Source organism: Pseudophryne corroboree, chromosome 12 (genome assembly GCF_028390025.1).
Source record: "Pseudophryne corroboree isolate aPseCor3 chromosome 12, aPseCor3.hap2, whole genome shotgun sequence".
In the NCBI taxonomy this organism is placed as follows: Eukaryota; Metazoa; Chordata; class Amphibia; order Anura; family Myobatrachidae; genus Pseudophryne; species Pseudophryne corroboree.
The window spans coordinates 26,813,372-26,834,060 of NC_086455.1; the positions used below are offsets into that span (position 1 = coordinate 26,813,372).

At 44.1% G+C, this 20,689-nt stretch overlaps 1 protein-coding gene across 2 annotated transcripts in view; it reads right to left on the reverse strand.

The window, feature by feature from the left end:
- Nucleotides 1-20,689, reverse strand: part of SYNE2 (spectrin repeat containing nuclear envelope protein 2) — a 447,442-nt gene that overhangs the window by 259,385 nt on the left and 167,368 nt on the right. For both annotated transcript variants that reach the window (XM_063947243.1, XM_063947242.1), the window contains exons 34-37: nucleotides 19,564-19,665; nucleotides 9,715-9,888; nucleotides 5,950-6,351; nucleotides 1,564-1,728 (exon numbers count right to left, since the gene is read on the reverse strand). In XM_063947243.1, coding sequence (XP_063803313.1) covers nucleotides 1,564-1,728; nucleotides 5,950-6,351; nucleotides 9,715-9,888; nucleotides 19,564-19,665 — 843 coding nt within the window. The remainder of the gene's footprint in view (nucleotides 1-1,563; nucleotides 1,729-5,949; nucleotides 6,352-9,714; nucleotides 9,889-19,563; nucleotides 19,666-20,689) is intronic.

The following is a 20,689-nucleotide window of genomic DNA, read 5'->3' on the forward strand; positions in this document are numbered from 1 at the left end:
AGTTTTTCACATTTTTTTTCTTTTTTGGAAGTTTTTCATACTTTACAATCCACGTGGACTACGATTGGGAACGGTAACCTGTGCCGAGCGCAGCGGTAGCAGAGCGAGGCACCTTGCCCGAAGCTCGCGAGCCATGTGAGGGGACACGGTGCACTAATTGGGGTTCCCCGTCACTTTACGCAGAAAACAACACCAAAAGAAGAAAAAAAAAAAACTTATGTCGACCTTTTCATGTGTCAACCATTTTCATGTGTCGACCATTAGTCCTCGTCGACCAATAGTTGTCGACCTAATGAGTGTCGACCTTAACATTGATGACCATTCATACCGGAACCAGACTAGGGGATGGAATGTATGTATAAAGAAGAAAAGACAGGAGACAAAAAAATACAAGTGATAGGAAAGGAGGAAAAAACAACAGAAAGGCTGATGAAAAACAAGGAAAATGGATTTAAAATAAATAAAAAAAGGGAGAAATAGAAAGGAAATATAGACAGAAAAAATAATAGACAGAGATCAAGGGGGGTATCCAATTAGCCGCGGTCAATTACCGCAGCTAATTGTCTCACGGGGGGGCTAGCTTATTAGCCCCGATACGCCTGCGTGAGTTCTTATCTGTTTTTACTGAAAATACACAGGTTTCACTGAACCTGTGTGTTTTCATGGGAAAAGGTCTTTTTTTTTTTACAGGCGACCAAATTGGATAACCTGTAAAAAAAAATGGGTGAAACATCGGGAAAAAACACACAAAAAGGACTGATGTTTCTTCTCAGGTAATTGGATACCCCTCTAAAAGTATAGAAACATAGAATTTGACAGCAGGTAAGAACCTCTTGGCCCATCTAGTCTGCCCCTTTTTTTATCCTTTAAGTAACCTCATCCCTATTTGATCCTTGGTTCTTGGTAAGGATATCCATATGCCTTATCCCAAGCATGTTTAAAGTGCTCTACTGTCTTAGCCTCTACCACCTCTGACGGGAGGCTGTTCCACTTATCCACTACCCTTTCTGTGAAGTAATTTTTCCTTAAATTTCCCCTCAACCTACCACCATAGAAGTCGGAAGGAAGAAAACGTGAGGGACAAAAAAAATTTTTTTTAATGTTTACAGCGAAAAAAGATAAAAAGTTGAAAAAATTACAAGGAAGTAAGAAATAGTAAAAGTTGACTATGTCGAGTGTAAATTAATTTAAGACTGAAAAAAGAATAGAGAAAGAAGGTAGAAAGGGGACAGAGGACATGATTATAATTTTAGCTTTACGTGTAAGAGGCAGATATTAATGTGTTAGGGTTCAGCAGATATCTGTGCCCCTCAGGCAGAAATTGGACAGATTTGCTTAGCATTCACAGCTACAAGTACTGTATGAAACATTCGAGCCTCCCTTTGTGACTTCCTTAAAAGTTGCATTGCAAAAAGGCTGCTGTAGTACTAAAAAAAAATTAAGTACCCCTGTTTCAAGACAATTTTCTTCCTGAATAAAGTATATTTTAAAGGTTATATATCCAGGAGCCTTCCTAATTGAGCAATGTTCTATCGAGAAATGTATTATCTCAGACAATTGCACCTGTAATTTCTGTCTCTTCTCTTCGTTCGGTGCGTTTTCCCGTGATGAGCCGGCAAAATTAACAAGCTCTTCATAAAAACTTGTCATTTTGTTATTCAGGGCAGTGGAGAGACTTTCATATTTCTGGTGTTCATCAATGCGGCTCTCCAGTATCTGCTTTGTATCCTACGAATAGCAAGAGACATAATGATAGTCTGAGTGGCACCTACTGTTTTTAGATCACGATTGTTATAACAGGTGGATAGCGCCATGACTGGCCGTAATATGTACATTATTTCGGCAAAACTCTAATATAAAGGAACTCATTTTTTTTAAATGCATATGAATTCCTACACTTCACTCTTAATTATTAATTAATACACAAGTGTTTCTAATATGCGTACAAGCTAGTGTAAAGTAATATGTATTAAAATGTACATTTAGGATGAGGCATGAAATTGGCAAGTTGTTAAATTATGACTTAGCTATCATTAGGGAAACGTGTAATATAAGGTGTAACCAGTCCTTATTGTAAACTATAGGATATTAGAAGTTCCCTTTATGGCCGTATGCTTTTATAGTCACAGATCACCCCCGTAACTTTTAATATCCTTATAATTTGTTATAGTGCATAGAATTTTCCAAATATACTGTCCTGTAAATAATAGTTATATAAATAGTGATTTCTTATAGCATTGCTTATAATCAATCATTTTTCATATCATTACTTCACTGTACATTAGGAAAACTTGTATATTATATTATATTATTAGTGAAGCCCACTGCCTAAATTATAACGAATATTAAAATTCACTAATTCACTAATGATTTCCATGACCTCTATAAAAGCATTCATCCTGCTGTCATTTGCCCTTATATGGTAACAGAACTCCAAAGTAACCGCTAATATTCTTATAATTTACAGACCATACGGTGCAAGGCGCCTGTGTAACCGAGCGGTGTAGCATAGCGAGACGCAGTGAAACACCATGCAATGGGGGTCATTCATGTTTGGTCGGATTTGCTATCACTGCTGTTTCCTTGGTGATAGCACTGTGTGTAAATGCAGCAGGAGGAGACTATTACATGCAGACGCCTCCTGCTGCTCTAATGATCCAAGCTACGTCCCAGGACGCTGCGTCGGATCAAAGCACCCACCATCAGGGCGGTGTGCAGCGCACAAGCCGCCTTGTCGCAGAGGCCAGAAAAATGTCGGTACCACATGGAGATCCATGGCCTCTTCTTCTTCCCCCTAAACAGCAGCTTTTACCCCTCCCCACCCCCGAAACAGCTTCAGACTGTCAATCAATGACAGTCTGATGCTGGACTGCATCCTATGCCACATGAACAGTTCGCGCACGTGCAGAACGGGTCCTGCCCATGCGTAAAGTACCGAAAATTGCCACTTTGTACTAATGGTCTCAGGTGCAACCGCACCCGAATGACCCCAATATGTACTAGAGACATTGGGCTGAGACTTTAACCGCACAAGAATTAGTTTTAAACATGTACAAAGTTGCAAATGAAGCGCTACAGAACTTGCCGCGAGAAAAAGCTGTGCCTGCTGCACCGTATCACTTCGTATACAGATTCAGACTCGCACACAGATATACAAGTGTCACATACTGTATGAAATTGATAAGTGCAGTCTAGCGGAGTAGTCTTGTCACTTCCAGTTATTTTATTTATGCACATTAGATGCACACTTCGAGTGATAAAGCCGCTCAGTGCAAACAAGTTGCCCGGGAACTGCCGCGCTGAGAGGAGCGGTTTGGCGAGGCTGAAGCCATAGTGTATCAGGACACATCTGTACATTGGGGGTCATTCCGAGTTGATTGTGGAGCGCTGCGATCAGGTTAAATCTCTGCAAAACTGCGCATGCGTATGCACCGCAATGCGCAGGCGCGTCGTACGGGTACAAAGAGGATTGTTGCTGGGCGATGGATTTAATGAAGAATCCATTCGCACAGCCGATCGCAAGGTGATTGACAGGAAGAGGGCATTTATGGGTGTCAACTGACCGTTTTCTGGGAGTGGTTGGAAAAACGCAGGTGTGTCCAAGCGTTTGCAGGGCGGGTGCCTGACGTCAATTCCGGGACCAAAAAGACTGAAGTGATCGCAGCGGCTGAGTAAGTCCAGAGCTACTCAGAAACTGCAATAAAACTTATTTGTGCCGTCGGCTGCAACAGCGTTCTCACACTTGCAAAGCGAAAATACACTACCCCAGAGGCGGCGACAATCTGATCGCAGCGCTGCAAAAAATTGCTAGCGAGCGATCAACTCGGAATGACCCCCCTTATACATATATTCACTCTTACACTCAGGCTTGCCCTGCAGTGTACATGCACTCTAGAAACGTAATCTTCAGTAAGGAAATGTTATATAAATCTTGGAGTTATATGTATAATATAAACTTTTTTGGACCAGATCTGAGGCTGTTTGCTATCACAATACAAGCAACTTTAAATATATTAGAATATTTCAATGTACTGATAAGATACCTTTACATATTGCACAAACGTATATGATATAGTAAGGTGAACCTGTGAATAATAAGGATATACCATATGGCTGCTGTAGACTAAAAGAACATTTAAAGTCATCAGTTAGTTCTTTGACCAGTGGAAGAGTTTATTCTCAAAGGGTTCAGTATAAATTACCGGCGTCCGGGGATGCCGGCCGTCAGTATACCGGCAGCAGCATCCCGGCCACCAGTATGCCGGCAGCAGGGTGAGCGCTAGAAAGCCCCATGCGGGCTTGCCACGATGCTGGCACGGTGGCTCGCTGCGCTTGTGGACACACTGGGGGTCATTCCGACCTGGTCGCATGCAGGCTATTTTTAGCACTGCTGCGACCAGGTAATCGCCGCCTACAGGGGAGGGGGTTAGGGCTGTGCAGGGCTGCAATCGGTTGTGCAGTCTCTGCACAGCTCTGGAGATACTCACCCGCTGCGACGATCCGGCATTGACCTGACGTCAGGAACTCTGCTCTTCAACGGCCGACCACACCTGCGTTTTTCCAGACACTCCTCAAAAACGGTGCGTTGTCGCCCAGTTGCCGCCTTCGTCCTGTCAATCTTCTTGTGTTCACCGCCATGAACGCTTTCTTCGGTTCCCTCTTCGCTGCCTGGTAACGGCCGTCACCGGACGACAACGCGCCTGCGCAATGACGCCCCCGCAGTGCCGACCCGTTCGTACGGCTGCAAAAAGTTGCATTGTGCGAACGGGTCAGAATGACACCCCCCCCCCCCCCCCAGAGAGGGAGAACAGCCTGTGGCGCCAGTATTCTGGTGCCGGCATTTCATCGTTAGTCGGGATTCTGGCGCCGGCATTGTGACCACCAGTATCCAGACTAGCGGTATTGTAACCGCTTCCCATCTCAAGGGTGCACGCACCAACTCTTTTTATATTATTTTCTTTTTATCAAATCATTGTAGTAAATTATTGCAGCCAGGGGCTTTTCTGCCATGAGAAGGAGGTGAGTGCTGGGCCGCCCTCCTGCAGCACTGCCTGAGAGCCCAAAGCCGGGGGGGCAGCTCATCAGGTCAGTACTTGCCCCAGCAGCAAGCTCCCTGAAGCGGCTTCTAGCTCCATACAACCGGGAAGGGGGCATTGGGTGGGGGATCCGGTCTGAAGATCGACAGTGTCTAGGTCGACAATGTTTAGGTCGACCACTATAGGTCGACAGTCACTAGGTCGACATGGATGGAAGGTCGACAGGGTTTCTAGGTCGACATGTGCTAGGTCGACAGGTCTAAAGGTCGACATGAGTTTTTCACACACACAAAATTTGGGATTTTTTCATACTTAACGAACCACGTGGACTACGATTGGAACGGTAAAGTGTGCCGAGCGAAGCGGTAGTGGAGCGAAGGCACCATGCCCGAAGCATGGCGAGCGAAGCGAGCCATGCGAGGGGACGCGGTGCACTAATTTGGGATCCCGGTTACTCTACAAAGAAAACGACACCCAAAAAAAAAAAAGCCTCATGTCGACCTTTAGACCTGTCGACCTAAACATTGTCGACCTAGACACTGTCGATTTGATGAACCACACCCATTGGGTGGTGTTGCTGAAGTCTATACAAATGATGATGAGAACCCAGGGAGACAGGGGGCATGCACGAAGGGGAGGGTACTGGTGGAGTTTGCACAAACACCTAGTCTGCCCACGGGGCAAAACTACCAGGTACAGGACTGGGAAGTAGACAAGATAGTAAACGGTGATAGCTGGAATTAATATTTTACTTCTTATTCATAACATATTCCTCTTTTCCTCTTTCCAACCCAGGTCAATAGGGTTGGAAACAATCCTGACTGTTGCGGCCATGAAATGTATAAGTGGGTTATTAATTTACAATTATGAAATAAACATGACCAATTAACCTTATAAGACAATAAGTACATACCTGTAATTCTTGTATGAGGCTTTTATGAAACAGCTTGATTTCCAGCCACTGACTATGATAAAGACCGTGGCTGTCACCAGAGGTAGGAACCCCTTTCTTGGTCTTCAACTCTTCCACTGTACCGGTGAGATCCTGACTTTCCTGGAGAAGTTGTGTGAGAATTGCCAACTGCTTTACTTTGCCTTGTAAACCAGGCTGCAGATCAATGTGCAAGCGTTCCTGCATCTGCTTCATCTCTGACAGCCTCAATTTCAGAGCTTCTAAACGTTCACCCTGCTCCTCTCCTTGTGGTTCAGCCTGTGATGTGGGGTAATTCTGGTCATCGTTCGCCTGAGATTTAGGTTCTACTTCCATAGAAAAGTTCTCCTCTTTGCTTGGTTCGATTGGTTCTCCATTTACATGCTATTTAAGAATAACAATTTATAAAAAATAAAATCTCAGAGAGGGAATTATTTAAAAACAGCAACTTTACGCGCGCCCCTGGGGGCTCCGCGGCACTTCTACTGTGATTTTAGTAGTCTCGCCTCCCATCGAGTAGGTGTGTGACCGTTCTTAATACAACCTTTTCGTGTACCTTAAGTATTGCCTTCTATTTTACACTGGCGCTCCGAGCGGTATTGGCTGTATATAGAGACGCGCCGGCGGACCCTCCGACTCTGTCTCTTTTCTTCCTACTCTATACTTTCTCGTCTTCCCTTTCTCTTCTTTTCTCGCTTTCTCTTTATTCTTCTTCTCCCTACTGATACAGCCACGAGATTGTTTTTCTTTTTATTTTTTTTGGTTCCTAATTAATCAAAGTGCTTTGGTCGCTTTCGATGTATACTTTGTCTCTATTTCCTTTGTTATCAACACAATGTTTTTTCAATATGGGAACCCCATGATCTCTGTTTTTAGATTATATCTCTGCTATAAAAATATTGTTGTTTTTACGGATATACCCTCCCCACCTGTTGTGCGGGGCTAATGTAACCCTGTATAACTTGAAAATTAAATAAACAATTTAAAAAAAAAAAAAACAGCAACTTTATAGCCACAAATATCATATTTACTGGTTTGTACCTAAAAGAATGGTCTAATAATAATTCAAGGTGGCACTGTCTGTTCTGTATACTGGACAACACATTAATACAAATATTTTATCTTGCTCCATGCTAGGGAAGAAAGTGGTTGCCCAATCAGTACAGTGACTAGGCCCAACCAAAATCTTTGCTGCTGAAATAAAATAGGTTCTAGTAGTGATTCCATTAGGAACATCTAATGTAGCAAATTGCTGGAGTAACTCAAGACAGCTAACCTAAAGACATAGCAACTACCACTCAGGGCCGGATCTTGCTCTTGTTGCACCCCGGGCAAAACTATAGGGGTGTGGCTTCACACGGGGGCGTGGTCAGATACGCCCCCATTTGTGCCCCCTGCAGCACCGCTGGAAGAGAATAAAAAAAAAAAAAGTATACTTACTATGCCCGTTCCTGATTCCAGACCACTGCAGACAGCCGCCGGCGCCGCTCCTCTCCTCGGATCAGCATAGACACTAGAGGTCAATTATGACCCCTAGCGTCTGTGCCACAATGCTGTGCGGTGCGCGATGACGTCATCGCGCACCGCATAGCAAAGGTCCCCTCCACGAAGGGAAACTAGGCGCGTAGCGTAGCACAGCGGCGGGGGGCACAGCGTGGGGGCACAGCGGCGGGGGGCACAGTAGCGGATCTTGCCACAGTGCGCCCTCCAGAAGGCGGCGCCCCGGGCATAAGTCCTGCTTGCCCGTGGCAAGATCCGCTACTGCTACCACTCATGCTGAAGGAGACGAGGAGCAGAGACAGAGAAGTACCATCAAACCTTGGGATAAGTAAAGGACCTGGATCATTTGAGAATGCATTACACTGTAAGACTAAGGGGGAGATTTATCAAAAAAAGTGGAGGACAAGTGGAGGCTTTGTCCTTAGCGGCCAATCAGATAATGTGATTGGTTGCTATGGGCAACATCTTCACTTGTCTTCTTTAAAAATGGTTTGATAAATTATCCCTAACTCTTCAATGTTTTGCCAACTAAAATAAAAAATAACACCACACTGGGCCTGGTTCAGGTTCGGGCTGAGTTTGCTGAGCGATGCTTGCATATGGTAATGCAGCAGGAGGCACCTGGTATAAACAGACATGCATGTGTCCACGGATGCAGCATCGGATCAGCTTGCAACGCCATCGATATCTGAGTGACACTCATCTGTTGCAAGACGGAGACACTGGCCTTGGCACTCCCACAAAACGGAGATGACACGCCTCCGTTTTATTAAATGGAGCCCATAGCCGCCTCCTCCTGCCCCCAAACATCTGCATACTGTCAATCACCTGATGTCTGCAGCCTCACAGTGTGCGAGGACGCAGGAAACATTCGCAGTATAGGCCGCTACTACCAGCGCACCTGAGTGAGGCCCACTGCGTATACTGTTACAGCACATCTCTATTCTCATCTACACACAGTAACGAAGCCTGCAATGTTCAGCAGAATGTCGACTATTAACTGACTAGCTGTTAGTGCACTTTGTAAATAGATAGGCAGCACCCTCGTGCATACTGGTTTAGGCCACAAAATGGCTGCCTCCAGAGTGGGGATGGTCTGTGGGAAACAAGGAAAGCGTTACCGGATATTTCTTTGTAAGGGATTCAGTCAACTACCGGTGTTCAGGATGCCGGCAGTCGGAATACCAACGCCGGAATCCCGACACTGGTCAGAAGACCTGTGCTGGGATTCCAACATGGATCACAATACCGGCACCAGAATCCCGACTGCCGACATCCCTAAGGTAAGTATGCCTCATTGGCTTAGGGCCAGGCTGCAGGGAAGGGGAGGGCTGCAGTTAGGTTTAAGATGCAAGGGGGGGGGGGGGGGGGTTTAGGGTAATGCTGCGGGGAAGGAGGGTTAGGATTAGGCACTAAGGAGGGGTGGGGTTAGGGTTAGGAACTAAGGGTAGAGGGTTAGGGTTAGGCTGTGGGGAGGGAGGGTTAGGATTAGGTACTAGGAAGGGGGTTAGGGTTAGGCACTAAGCGGGAGGGTTAGGCACTAAGGGGGGAGGGTTAGGATTAGGCTGTGGGGTGGGAGCGTTCGGTTTAGGCACTATCGGGTATGGTTAGGCTTGGGGGGTGGGGCAGAGGGGTAGGGTATCAGGCTGCGGTGAGGGATTGTTAGGGTTAGGCATCACCGGGGAGGGTTAAGCTGCTGGGAGACAGGGTTAGGTTTAGGCATTAAGAAGGGATGGTTAGGGTTAGCCACTACTGCGCTGCCAGGAGTAGATGTGAATACACAGACATGCGTTTATGTATATTTTGTGTGTCATATTATGGGGCTGGAGTTGGAAGTAAAAGGAGTGTACATTCCTCAGAAGAAGCATGTACAGAAAAACAGAGCATTTTGCAGATATGCAGAGCCCATCTTGAAATACGCATGCCTCTGCGTCGGCTCAATATGTGCTACTAGTCAGGATCATCCTCAGAGAATACTTGACTAGCCCTATACTAGTCTCCCAATAAGAGTATAGTATATACACTTATACACTGATCTACATGTGTTGCAGATTCTTACACACCCTTACTGAACTTCGCCTGCGGGAGAATGGTCCTTTATTCTCCAGCAGGTCATGTGAGAATGCAATCTGAATGCTACGGACTCTCATAGTTGCATGCGCTCAATTTCTGATCATGCTCAGTAAAAATTCCTGCAACTCTGTATCAGCCCTGTATATCTAAACACCTAGGAGTAATGAGATTTACCTCAGACACATCTCCTGATGGTACTGATTTCCTCGGAACAAAATCTTCGGATACTGAGCCTAAATCACATGACTTAAGTTCCGTGTCTGTCTGTGATACATCCATACCTTTAGTGCTATTCGAAACAAACTCAGAAATTGGAGTAAGTATATTCAGCAAAGATGTTTTGATGACCTGAAAAATCATTATGTAGAATGACAATAATATATTAGAGAAAATATGCATTTCAATAAACTATACCTCAAAACAAAAATTGTGGCCCTCATTCCGAGTTGTTCGCTCGCAAGCTGCTTTTAGCAGCTTTGCACACGCTAAGCCGCCGCCTACTGGGAGTGAATCTTAGCATAGTAAAATTGCGAACGAAAGATTAGCAGAATTGCGAATAGACACTTCTTAGCAGTTTCTGAGTAGCTCCACACTTACTCGGCATCTGCGATCAGTTCAGTCAGTTTCGTTCCTGGTTTGACGTCACAAACACACCCAGCGTTCGCCCAGACACTCCCCCGTTTTTTCAGACACTCCCGTGTTTTTCCCAGAAACTGCAGCGTTTTTTCACACACACCCATAAAACGGCCAGTTTCCGCCCAGAAACACCCACTTCCTGTCAATCACATTACGATCACCAGAACGAAGAAAAAACCTCGTAATGCCGTGAGTAAAATTCCTAACTGCATAGCAAATTTACTTGGCGCAGTCGCAGTGCGAACATTGCGCATGCGCAATTAGCGGAAAATCGCTGCGATGCAAAGAAAATTACTGAGTGAACAACTCGGAATGACCACCTGTGTTTCAAAGATAATGGAATTTCTCTGTATGTTCAAATAATTACAAACTGAAGTGCTAGCACAAATTAGTTCAAGCTAAGCATTAACAGCTGGAAACTTGTGTGTGAAGTTAAAATGATGGAAATGTTATGTATAATTAATAACTGTAGTAACTATTTACAGACAGCAGAGGTCACTGTTGCTCTTGACCTATGTTTTTATTTATCAACTATACATCTTCAAAGAATATGACAGCTCAAAAAGCCCCAGGGTGGGGGATTATTTATGTATAGTAATGCACACATTGTATCAGCTTAATTGACTTTAAAAATGTGATTTGTGAGGATATGACCCCTGTGCACAGTTGAGCTAAAAGGTATATTCATAAAGCTGTCAGTCCCTGAGGAAAAGAGTTCTCATTAGATTAACCTTGTAATCCTTCCATCCCCAGAACTCTCAGTTTAGATGGAACAGTACATGCGGGATCGGTATGTGATCCCGCCACTAGGGATGCCGGTGTCAGTATACTGACATCAGCATCGTTAACCGTGTACCGTACGTGCACAGGGAAGTGCAGGCATGCGTTTTTGTGCAAGATAAAAAGAGCAGAAAGTATGTGGTCAAAGTACCTTTCCTTTTTTGAAACTATGCAAAAGATGTTTTAAAACTAGAAGATGAAAGAAATATTTTATCAGCAACTGCTAATTGCATGATCTTCTGTTTATTGTTATTACGACTATACCTCTTATGTATAGCAAACGCCACATTGGGAACCCACCCTTTAACCGAAAGCCAGCTCTATCTGCAGTAGGCAGTGTTCCTGATCTAATCTACAGTAGCCAGTGTTCCTCTACTTATCTACAGTAGCCAGTGTTCCTCTACTTATCTACAGTAGCCAGTGTTCCTCTACTTATCTACAGTAGCCAGTGTTCCTCTACTTATCTACAGTAGCCAGTGTTCCTCTACTTATCTACAGTAGGCAGTGTTCCTCTACTTATCTACAGTAGCCAGCGCTCCTCTACTTATCTACAGTAGGCAGTGTTCCTCTACTTATCTACAGTAGCCAGTGTTCCTCTACTTATCTACAGTAGGCAGTGTTCCTCTACTTATCTACAGTAGCCAGTGTTCCTCTACTTATCTACAGTAGGCAGTGTTCCTCTACTTATCTACAGTAGCCAGTGTTCCTCTACTTATCTACAGTAGGCAGTGTTCCTCTACTTATCTACAGTAGCCAGCGCTCCTCTACTTATCTACAGTAGGCAGCGTTCCTCTACTTATCTACAGTAGGCAGTGTTCCTCTACTTATCTACAGTAGCCAGTGTTCCTCTACTTATCTACAGTAGCCAGTGTTCCTCTACTTATCTACAGTAGCCAGTGTTCCTCTACTTATCTACAGTAGCCAGCGCTCCTCTACTTATCTACAGTAGGCAGCGTTCCTTTACTTATCTACAGTAGCCAGTGTTCCTCTACTTATCTACAGTAGCCAGCGCTCCTCTACTTATCTACAGTAGGCAGCGTTCCTCTACTTATCTACAGTAGGCAGCGTTCCTCTACTTATCTACAGTAGCCAGTGTTCCTCTACTTATCTACAGTAGGCAGCGTTCCTCTACTTATCTACAGTAGCCAGTGTTCCTCTACTTATCTACAGTAGCCAGCGCTCCTCTACTTATCTACAGTAGGCAGCGTTCCTCTACTTATCTACAGTAGGCAGCGTTCCTCTACTTATCTACAGTAGCCAGTGTTCCTCTACTTATCTACAGTAGGCAGCGTTCCTCTACTTATCTACAGTAGCCAGTGTTCCTCTACTTATCTACAGTAGCCAGCGCTCCTCTACTTATCTACAGTAGGCAGCGTTCCTCTACTTATCTACAGTAGGCAGCGTTCCTCTACTTATCTACAGTAGGCAGTGTTCCTCTACTTATCTACAGTAGCCAGTGTTCCTCTACTTATCTACAGTAGCCAGTGTTCCTCTACTTATCTACAGTAGCCAGTGTTCCTCTACTTATCTACAGTAGCCAGCGCTCCTCTACTTATCTACAGTAGGCAGCGTTCCTCTACTTATCTACAGTAGCCAGTGTTCCTCTACTTATCTACAGTAGCCAGCGCTCCTCTACTTATCTACAGTAGGCAGCGTTCCTCTACTTATCTACAGTAGGCAGCGTTCCTCTACTTATCTACAGTAGCCAGTGTTCCTCTACTTATCTACAGTAGGCAGCGTTCCTCTACTTATCTACAGTAGCCAGTGTTCCTCTACTTATCTACAGTAGCCAGCGCTCCTCTACTTATCTACAGTAGGCAGCGTTCCTCTACTTATCTACAGTAGGCAGCGTTCCTCTACTTATCTACAGTAGCCAGTGTTCCTCTACTTATCTACAGTAGCCAGCGCTCCTCTACTTATCTACAGTAGGCAGCGTTCCTCTACTTATCTACAGTAGGCAGCGTTCCTCTACTTATCTACAGTAGCCAGCGCTCCTCTACTTATCTACAGTAGGCAGCGTTCCTCTACTTATCTACAGTAGGCAGCGTTCCTCTACTTATCTACAGTAGCCAGTGTTCCTCTACTTATCTACAGTAGCCAGCGCTCCTCTACTTATCTACAGTAGGCAGCGTTCCTCTACTTATCTACAGTAGGCAGCGTTCCTCTACTTATCTACAGTAGCCAGCGCTCCTCTACTTATCTACAGTAGGCAGCGTTCCTCTACTTATCTACAGTAGGCAGCGTTCCTCTACTAATCTACAGTAGGCAGTGTTCCTCTAATTATCTACAGTAGGCAGCGTTCCTGTACTTATCTACAGTAGGTAGTGTTCCTCTAATTATCTACAGTAGCCAGTGTTCCTCTACTTATCTACAGTAGGCAGCATTCCTCTACTTATCCACAGTAGGCAGCGTTCCTCTACTTATCTACAGTAGGCAGCGTTCCTGTACTTATCTACAGTAGGTAGTGTTCCTGTACTTATCTACAGTAGCTGACGTTCCCTTATTTATCTACAGTAGCTGGAGTTCCTCTACTTATCTACAGTAGGCAGCGTTCCTCTACTTATCTACAGTAGGCAGCGTTCCTCTACTTATCTACAGTAGGCAGCGTTCCTCTACTTATCTACAGTAGGCAGCGTTCCTCTACTTATCTACAGTAGCCAGTGTTCCTCTACTTATCTACAGTAGCCAGCGTTCCTCTACTTATCTACAGTAGCCAGCGTTCCTCTACTTATCTACAGTAGGCAGCGTTCCACTACTTATCTACAGTAGGCAGTGTTCCTCTAATTATCTACAGTAGGCAGCGTTCCTGTACTTATCTACAGTATGCAGTGTTCCTCTAATTATCTACAGTAGCCAGTGTTCCTCTAATTATCTACAGTAGGCAGCATTCCTCTACTTATCTACAGTAGGCAGCGTTCCTCTACTTATCTACAGTAGGCAGCGTTCCTCTACTTATCTACAGTAGCCAGTGTTCCTCTACTTATCTACAGTAGCCAGCGTTCCTCTACTTATCTACAGTAGCCAGCGTTCCTCTACTTATCTACAGTAGGCAGCGTTCCACTACTTATCTACAGTAGGCAGTGTTCCTCTAATTATCTACAGTAGGCAGCGTTCCTGTACTTATCTACAGTATGCAGTGTTCCTCTAATTATCTACAGTAGCCAGTGTTCCTCTACTTATCTACAGTAGGCAGCATTCCTCTACTTATCTACAGTAGGCAGCGTTCCTCTACTTATCTACAGTAGGCAGCGTTCCTCTACTTATCCACAGTAGGCAGCGTTCCTCTACTTATCTATAATAGCCAGTGTCCCTGTACTAATCTGTAGTAGGCAGTGTTCCTCTACTTATCTACAGTAGGCAGCGTTCCTCTACTTATCTACAGTAGGCAGCGTTCCTCTACTTATCTACAGTAGGCAGCGTTCCTCTACTTATCTACAGTAGGCAGCGTTCCTCTACTTATCTACAGTAGGCAGCGTTCCTCTACTTATCTACAGTAGCCAGCGCTCCTCTACTTATCTACAGTAGGCAGCGTTCCTCTACTTATCTACAGTAGGCAGCGTTCCTCTACTAATCTACAGTAGGCAGTGTTCCTCTAATTATCTACAGTAGGCAGCGTTCCTGTACTTATCTACAGTAGGTAGTGTTCCTCTAATTATCTACAGTAGCCAGTGTTCCTCTACTTATCTACAGTAGGCAGCATTCCTCTACTTATCCACAGTAGGCAGCGTTCCTCTACTTATCTACAGTAGGCAGCGTTCCTGTACTTATCTACAGTAGGTAGTGTTCCTGTACTTATCTACAGTAGCTGACGTTCCCTTATTTATCTACAGTAGCTGGAGTTCCTCTACTTATCTACAGTAGGCAGCGTTCCTCTACTTATCTACAGTAGGCAGCGTTCCTCTACTTATCTACAGTAGGCAGCGTTCCTCTACTTATCTACAGTAGGCAGCGTTCCTCTACTTATCTACAGTAGGCAGCGTTCCTCTACTTATCTACAGTAGCCAGTGTTCCTCTACTTATCTACAGTAGCCAGTGTTCCTCTACTTATCTACAGTAGCCAGCGTTCCTCTACTTATCTACAGTAGGCAGCGTTCCACTACTTATCTACAGTAGGCAGTGTTCCTCTAATTATCTACAGTAGGCAGCGTTCCTGTACTTATCTACAGTATGCAGTGTTCCTCTAATTATCTACAGTAGCCAGTGTTCCTCTACTTATCTACAGTAGGCAGCATTCCTCTACTTATCTACAGTAGGCAGCGTTCCTCTACTTATCTACAGTAGGCAGCGTTCCTCTACTTATCCACAGTAGGCAGCGTTCCTCTACTTATCTATAATAGCCAGTGTCCCTGTACTAATCTGTAGTAGGCAGTGTTCCTCTACTTATCTACAGTAGGCAGCGTTCCTCTACTTATCTACAGTAGGCAGCGTTCCTCTACTTATCTACAGTAGGCAGCGTTCCTCTACTTATCTACAGTAGGCAGCGTTCCTCTACTTATCTACAGTAGCCAGTGTTCCTCTACTTATCTACAGTAGCCAGTGTTCCTCTACTTATCTACAGTAGCCAGTGTTCCTCTACTTATCTACAGTAGCCAGTGTTCCTCTACTTATCTACAGTAGGCAGCGTTCCTCTACTTATCTACAGTAGGCAGCGTTCCTCTACTTATCTACAGTAGGCAGTGTTCCTCTACTTATCTACAGTAGCCAGCGTTCCTCTACTTATCTACAGTAGGCAGCGTTCCACTACTTATCTACAGTAGGCACTGTTCCTCTACTTATCTACAGTAGGCAGTGTTCATGTACTTATCTACAGTAGCTGGCATTCCTCTACTTATTTACAGTAGGCAGCGTTCATCTACTTATCTACAGTAGGTAGTGTTCCTGTACTTATCTGCAGTAGCTGACGTTCCCTTATTTATCTACAGTAGCTGGAGTTCCTCTACTTATCTACAGTAGGCAGCGTTCCTCTACTTATCTACAGTAGGCAGTGTTCCTCTACTTATCTACAGTAGGCAGTGTTCCTCTACTTATCTACAGTAGGCAGTGTTCCTCTACTTATCTACAGTAGGCAGTGTTCCTCTACTTATCTACAGTAGGCAGTGTTCCTCTACTTATCTACAGTAGCCAGTGTTCCTCTACTTATCTACAGTAGCCAGTGTTCCTCTACTTATCTACAGTAGGCAGCGTTCCTCTACTTATCTACAGTAGGCAGCGTTCCTCTACTTATCTACAGTAGGCAGTGTTCCTGTACTTATCTACAGTAGCTGGCATTCCTCTACTTATCTGCAGTAGGCAGTGTTCCTCTACTTATCTACAGTAGGCAGTGTTCCTCTACTTATCTACAGTAGGCAGTGTTCCTGTACTTATCTACAGTAGCTGGCATTCCTCTACTTATCTACAGTAGACAGCGTTCATCTACTTATCTACAGTAGGTAGTGTTCCTGTACTTATCTACAGTAGCTGACGTTCCCTTACTTATCTACAGTAGCTGGCATTCCTCTACTTATCTACAGTAGGCAGCGTTCATCTACTTATCTAAAGAAGGTAGTGTTCCTGTACTTATCTACAGTAGCTGACGTTCCCTTACTTATCTACAGTAGGCAGCTTTCATCTACTTATCTACAGAAGCCAGCTTTCATCTACCTATCTACAGTAGCTGATGTTCCTTTACTTATAGGCAGTGTTCCTGTACTTATCTTCAGTAGCCAGTGTTCCTCTACTTATCTACAGAAGCCAGCTTTCCTCTACTTTTCTACAGAGGCTGACGTTCCCTTACTTATCTACAGTAGCCAGCGTTCCTCTACTTATCTACAGTAGCCAGCATTCCCCTATTTATCTACAGTAGCCACCGTTCTTCTACTTATCTACAGTATCCAGCGTTCTTCTACTTATCTACAGTAGCCAGCATTCCTCTACTTACATACAGTAGGCAACGTTCATCTAGTTGTCTAAAGTAGGCACTGTTCATCTATGCAGCTACAGTAGGCACTGTTCCTCTACTCATGTACAGTAGGTACTGTTCCTCTACTCATGTACAGTAGGCACTGTTCCTCTACGCATGTACAGTAGGCACTGTTCCTCTACGCATGTACAGTAGGCACTGTTCCTCTACGCATGTACAGTAGGCACTGTTCCTCTACGCATGTACAGTAGGCACTGTTCCTCTACGCATGTACAATAGCCCTACTCAAGTACAGTAGCCAGTGTTCCTCTACTCAAGTACAGTAGCCAGTGTTCCTCTACTCATGTACAATAGCCAGTGTTCCTCTACTCATGCGCAGCTGGCACTGTTCCTCTACTCATGTACAGTAGGCACCGTTACTCTTTTATGCACAGTAGGCACTGTTCCTCTACTCATGTACAGTAGGCACTGTTCCACTTATGCACAGTAGGCACTGTTCCTCTACTGATGTACAGTAGGCACTGTTCCTCTACACATGTACAGTAGGCACTGTTCCTCTACTCATGTACAGTAGGCACTGTTCCTCTACGCATGTACAATAGCCCTACTCAAGTACAGTAGCCAGTGTTCCTCTACTCAAGTACAGTAGCCAGTGTTCCTCTACTTAAGTACAGTAGCCAGTGTTCCTCTACTCATGTACAGTAGGCACTGTTCCTCTACTCATGTACAGTAGCCAGTGTTCCTCTACCCATGTACAATAGCCAGTGTTCCTCTACTCATGTGCAGTAGCCACTGTTCCTCTACTCATGTACAGTAGGCACTGTTCCTCTTTTATGCACAGTAGGCACTGTTCCTCTACTCATGTACAGTAGGCACTGTTCCACTTATGCACAGTAGGCACTGTTCCTCTACTCATGTACAGTAGGCACTGTTCCTCTACTCATGCACAGTAGGCACTGTTCCTCTACTCATGTACAGTAGGCACTGTTCCTCTTATGCACAGCAGGCACTGTTCCTCTACTCATATACAGTACAGTAGGCACTGTTCCTCTAGTCTGCACAGCTCAACTTATCTACATTAGGCAGTGTTCAACTACTTATGTACAGTAGGCAGTGTTCCTCTACTTATGCCCTACTAATCTAGAGTAGACAGTATACATTTACAGATGTGTCCTCATACATCTTGCCTAAATACACCACGCAGCGGTAGATGTCTGGTGTGAGTGAGTCGACAGGTCCCCTGCCATTCCATTGCAATTAGGACACACAAGCAGACTCTACTGATTAAAATGACATGCAGCATGCCTATATTCTGTGTGCATTTGCGGCTGTATCTGCATATGAAATGCTATGTTACAGTGTTTTTAGGAAAAGGCTGTAGTGTAGCATTTCATATGCAGGTACAGCTATGGGCGCACACAGAATATATGCATGCCACATATCATTTTAATCAGCATAAGCTGTTGAACGTGTTAGGAGGCTAGATCTATGTGGACACATCTGTGCTTATTTACATTAAGCAGTGTTTTTCTACAAATCTACAGTAGGCAATGTTCCTCTACTTACCTACAGTATTCAGTGTTACATACTGTAAAAAGAGTCTATGTGTCTACATAAGTGTCTATCTTTGTGTCTACAGTGTTCCTCTACTTACCAACAGTAGGCACTGTCCATGTACTTATGTACAGTAGGCAGTGTTCCTCTACTTATCTACAGTAGGCAGTGTTCATCTACTCATCCACTGTAGGCAGTGTTCATCTACTTATCTACAGTAGGTAATGTCCCTCTACTTATCTACAGTCGGCAGTGTTCCTCTACTCATCTACAGTAGGCAGTGTGTTCATCTACTCATCCATAGTAGGAAGTGTTCCTCGACTCATCCACTGTAGACAGTGTTCATCTACTTATCTACAGTAGGTAATGTCCCTCTACTTATCTACAGTAGGCAGTGTTCCTCTACTCATCTACAGTAGGCAGTGTGTTCATCTACTCATCCACAGTAGGCAGTGTTCCTCTACTCATCTACAGTAGGCAGTGTGTTCATCTACTCATCCACAGTAGGCAGTGTTCCTCGACTCATCCACTGTAGGCAGTGTTCATCTACTTATCTACAGTAGGTAATGTCCCTCTACTTATCTACAGTAGGCAGTGTTCCTCTACTCATCTACAGTAGGCAGTGTGTTCATCTACTCATCCACAGTAGGCAGTGTGCCTCGACTCATACACTGTAGGAGTGTTCATCTACTTATCTACAGTAGGTAATGTCCCTCTACTTATCTACAGTAGGCAGTGTTCCTCTACTCATCTACAGTAGGCAGTGTGTTCATCTACTCATCCACAGTAGGCAGTGTTCCTCGACTCATCCACTGTAGGCAGTGTTCATCTACTTATCTACACTAGGTAATGTCCCTCTACTCATCTACAGTAGTCAGTGTTTCTCTACTCATCTACAGTAGGCAGTTACTCTACTCGTCTCCAGTAGGTAATGTTCCTACACTCATCTACAGTAGGCAATCTTTGTCTACTTATCTACTTAGAGATCATTTATATAAGTGAAAGGCATCAAAACAGGAAGCAAACCTAATATGAGCTAATAACTGTATTTCATAGATATAATAAAAAAGATATAATAAAAACAAGTTTTTAAAAAGTAATAGATTTACATGCACAATATGACTAAGCCTCATTTAGTCTCTCTCTTTTTTTACCTGTAGTTCCAAAAGAGGCTCATCACTTTGTAAAAGGTACTGAATTTCTGCAGATTTCTTATTGATTTCTTCCAAATGTTTCTCTTGATTTTGAAGTTCAGTCTGAATGAAGTGTTACAAAAAAAAAAAAAAAAAAAAAAAGATTTTTCATATAAGTTAGGTCTAAGATGGAGAGTGCCAGTTAGTAAACCTGTTACGGAGGATAGAACACACATTACACCTGTTAGGTGTGTACTAAACAAATTACTTTCCCATCGCAAACTCGGAAGTACAACATATTACTTATTTTAAATAGTTTACTCTTAGAAATACAAACAAATGAAAACGTACTGAATATTGTTTAGGTCTTGGTATGTTTTTGTTCTATTTTTGTAGTTTAACTGGACAGTGCTATGTCCTCCCTGGGCAGGGGCGGATTGGAAACAAAAAGCGGCCCTGGAAAAATTTGTACTAGTGGCCATGGCAGCAGCACCCTCCCCCCCCCAAGACTTTCCAGATAGTGGGCATGTCCAGCATCAAGGGAGAAGTTAAAAAGAAATAAAAGTAAATATTATGAGCACATTATATGATACACCTTCAGAATTTAGGAAACTATATAATTCTTTAGAAAGATATATTTTCTTGCTTATTACACCAACCGTATCCCAATCACTATTCACTCAATCTTATATGTCAGCCAAGCAGGCAGACAGAGCATACACTAGATCATCTGCAATCACAGGCTAAGTGGCAGTAATTTTCATATATGCAAATTATTTTGCATCTTATTCATTTTGTCTATTAAAAGGAGCCACATGTCCTCAAACAAAACAGGCCCCACGGGTGCGCCGGCCCACCGGGAATCTTCCCTGTTAGCCCTATGGACAATCCGCCTCTGTCCCTGGGTAATGCTGGCGAAAAACAATTCTGCTGGTGACCTCAAACAAGCATATCTTCTGGGGAATGATGAGCTTTCTCTTTTCAGCACTGATCTGAGTTAACTGGTATTTCTTACTGATGAGGAGCACTGACATTAGAGGAGAAGCCACAGTGCTGGAGACATAACCCTGTTCATCTACACCATGTAACGAAATACAAACGCCTCTTTGGGATTTATTGGTGACAGACGGCAATATATTTATTTGCC